Raw genomic sequence first — 1,227 nt, forward strand, 5'->3', positions numbered from 1 at the left:
AAAACAAAGAACAAACAGTGAAATGATTTTCAGGAGAAATGAGAAGGATATACAAATGGAAAAGCGAATGTCTTCAGAGAGTAGAGACGGTACTACCCAAAATTAGTGTGGCATTCCCATTCCGACCTGAATTGAAAAGTATCGCGAAAATAAATAAAAACTACTATTAGAAGATAAATATGGGGGAAAAAAACCTGTGTGAACTTGAAGTAGGTAAAATCCTTTGAATAAATTGAAAATAAAATCCAAAACAGAGAAAGTTGATAATTATTTTCTGAAATTTAAACCTATTTGAAAAGCATATTATAATATTAAAAAAAGAAAGCGACAGACTGAGCAAAATTTTAACAAATTAGATATTTAACAAATAATATATACTCAATGTGTGAGTATAATGAAGCCCCTTAACTCTTTCCCTTCTGCCACCGCCACGCCATCCACACTGAGGAAGCGCAGTCAACTTTGGGACTACATAAGCCATGGTCTCAGGACTCACTGCAAGACCCAGGAGGCCACAGAAGGCTGGCAGCATGCGTCACCACAGGAGCAACTTCGACAAGAATCATCCACGTTACTTTGGGGAAATTGGTGTGAGGCATTACCACTTAAAGAGGAACCAGAGCTTCTCCTCAACTCTCAACCTGGAAAAATTGTGGTTCTGGTCAGTGAGCAGACATGGGTCAATGCTGAAAAACAAAACAAAACAAGGCAAGCGCTGCTCCCATCAGTGACGTTGTTTGTGTGGTCAGGGCGCTCCACCATTCTGGGGAAGGGCCCGTTCCCTATGCAGCTTGTCACCGTAAAGGCCAGAGTCTTCAGCAGAGGAGCTGAAGGGAAGATCACGGCTGTCGGAGGTGCCTGTGACCTGATGGCTTGAAGCCACCCGGAGAGGTGAATTAAATGCTAACACCCCCCCCAACAACAAACAACAACATATGATATACAAATACTATGAGGCCAAATAAACCTTTAGAATTGAGAAAAATTGAGAAAATTTGTATCCTGTTGTGTGTTTTACATGTACATAAATACTAAAGAAAAACAGAAAATCAACACCATAGTCATCAGATATTACGTGTATATGTAGAATTGGCTAAAATTTCAAAGATCTCTATGCTTAGGACTTGAAAATTATGTGAAACAAATAGAAGGTATGCACCTGTGATAAAAATGGAAGTTTCTTCCTTCCATTCGTGTTGCTCCGACAAAAACCTGAAAAGGGCAAGT

The 1,227-nt window shown here is 39.7% G+C and overlaps 1 protein-coding gene across 1 annotated transcript; it reads left to right on the top strand.

Moving 5' to 3' along the window:
• The first annotated feature begins 394 nt into the window (after positions 1-394).
• On the top strand, positions 395-877 carry LOC129691650 (60S ribosomal protein L27a-like). Its single transcript, XM_055627795.1, has one exon. It carries the CDS (start codon positions 395-397, stop codon positions 875-877), a length of 483 nt encoding a protein of 160 aa, XP_055483770.1.
• The last annotated feature ends 350 nt before the right edge of the window (positions 878-1,227 follow it).

This window comes from Psammomys obesus, unplaced genomic scaffold, assembly GCF_907164565.1.
Source record: "Psammomys obesus unplaced genomic scaffold, mPsaObe1.curated_primary_1811, whole genome shotgun sequence".
Lineage (NCBI taxonomy): Eukaryota > Metazoa > Chordata > Mammalia > Rodentia > Muridae > Psammomys > Psammomys obesus.

Coding starts and splice junctions, on each gene's coding strand:
- LOC129691650 (XM_055627795.1), top strand. CDS start 395: ATGAAGCCCCTTAACTCTTTCCCTTCTGCCACCGCCACGCCATCCACA.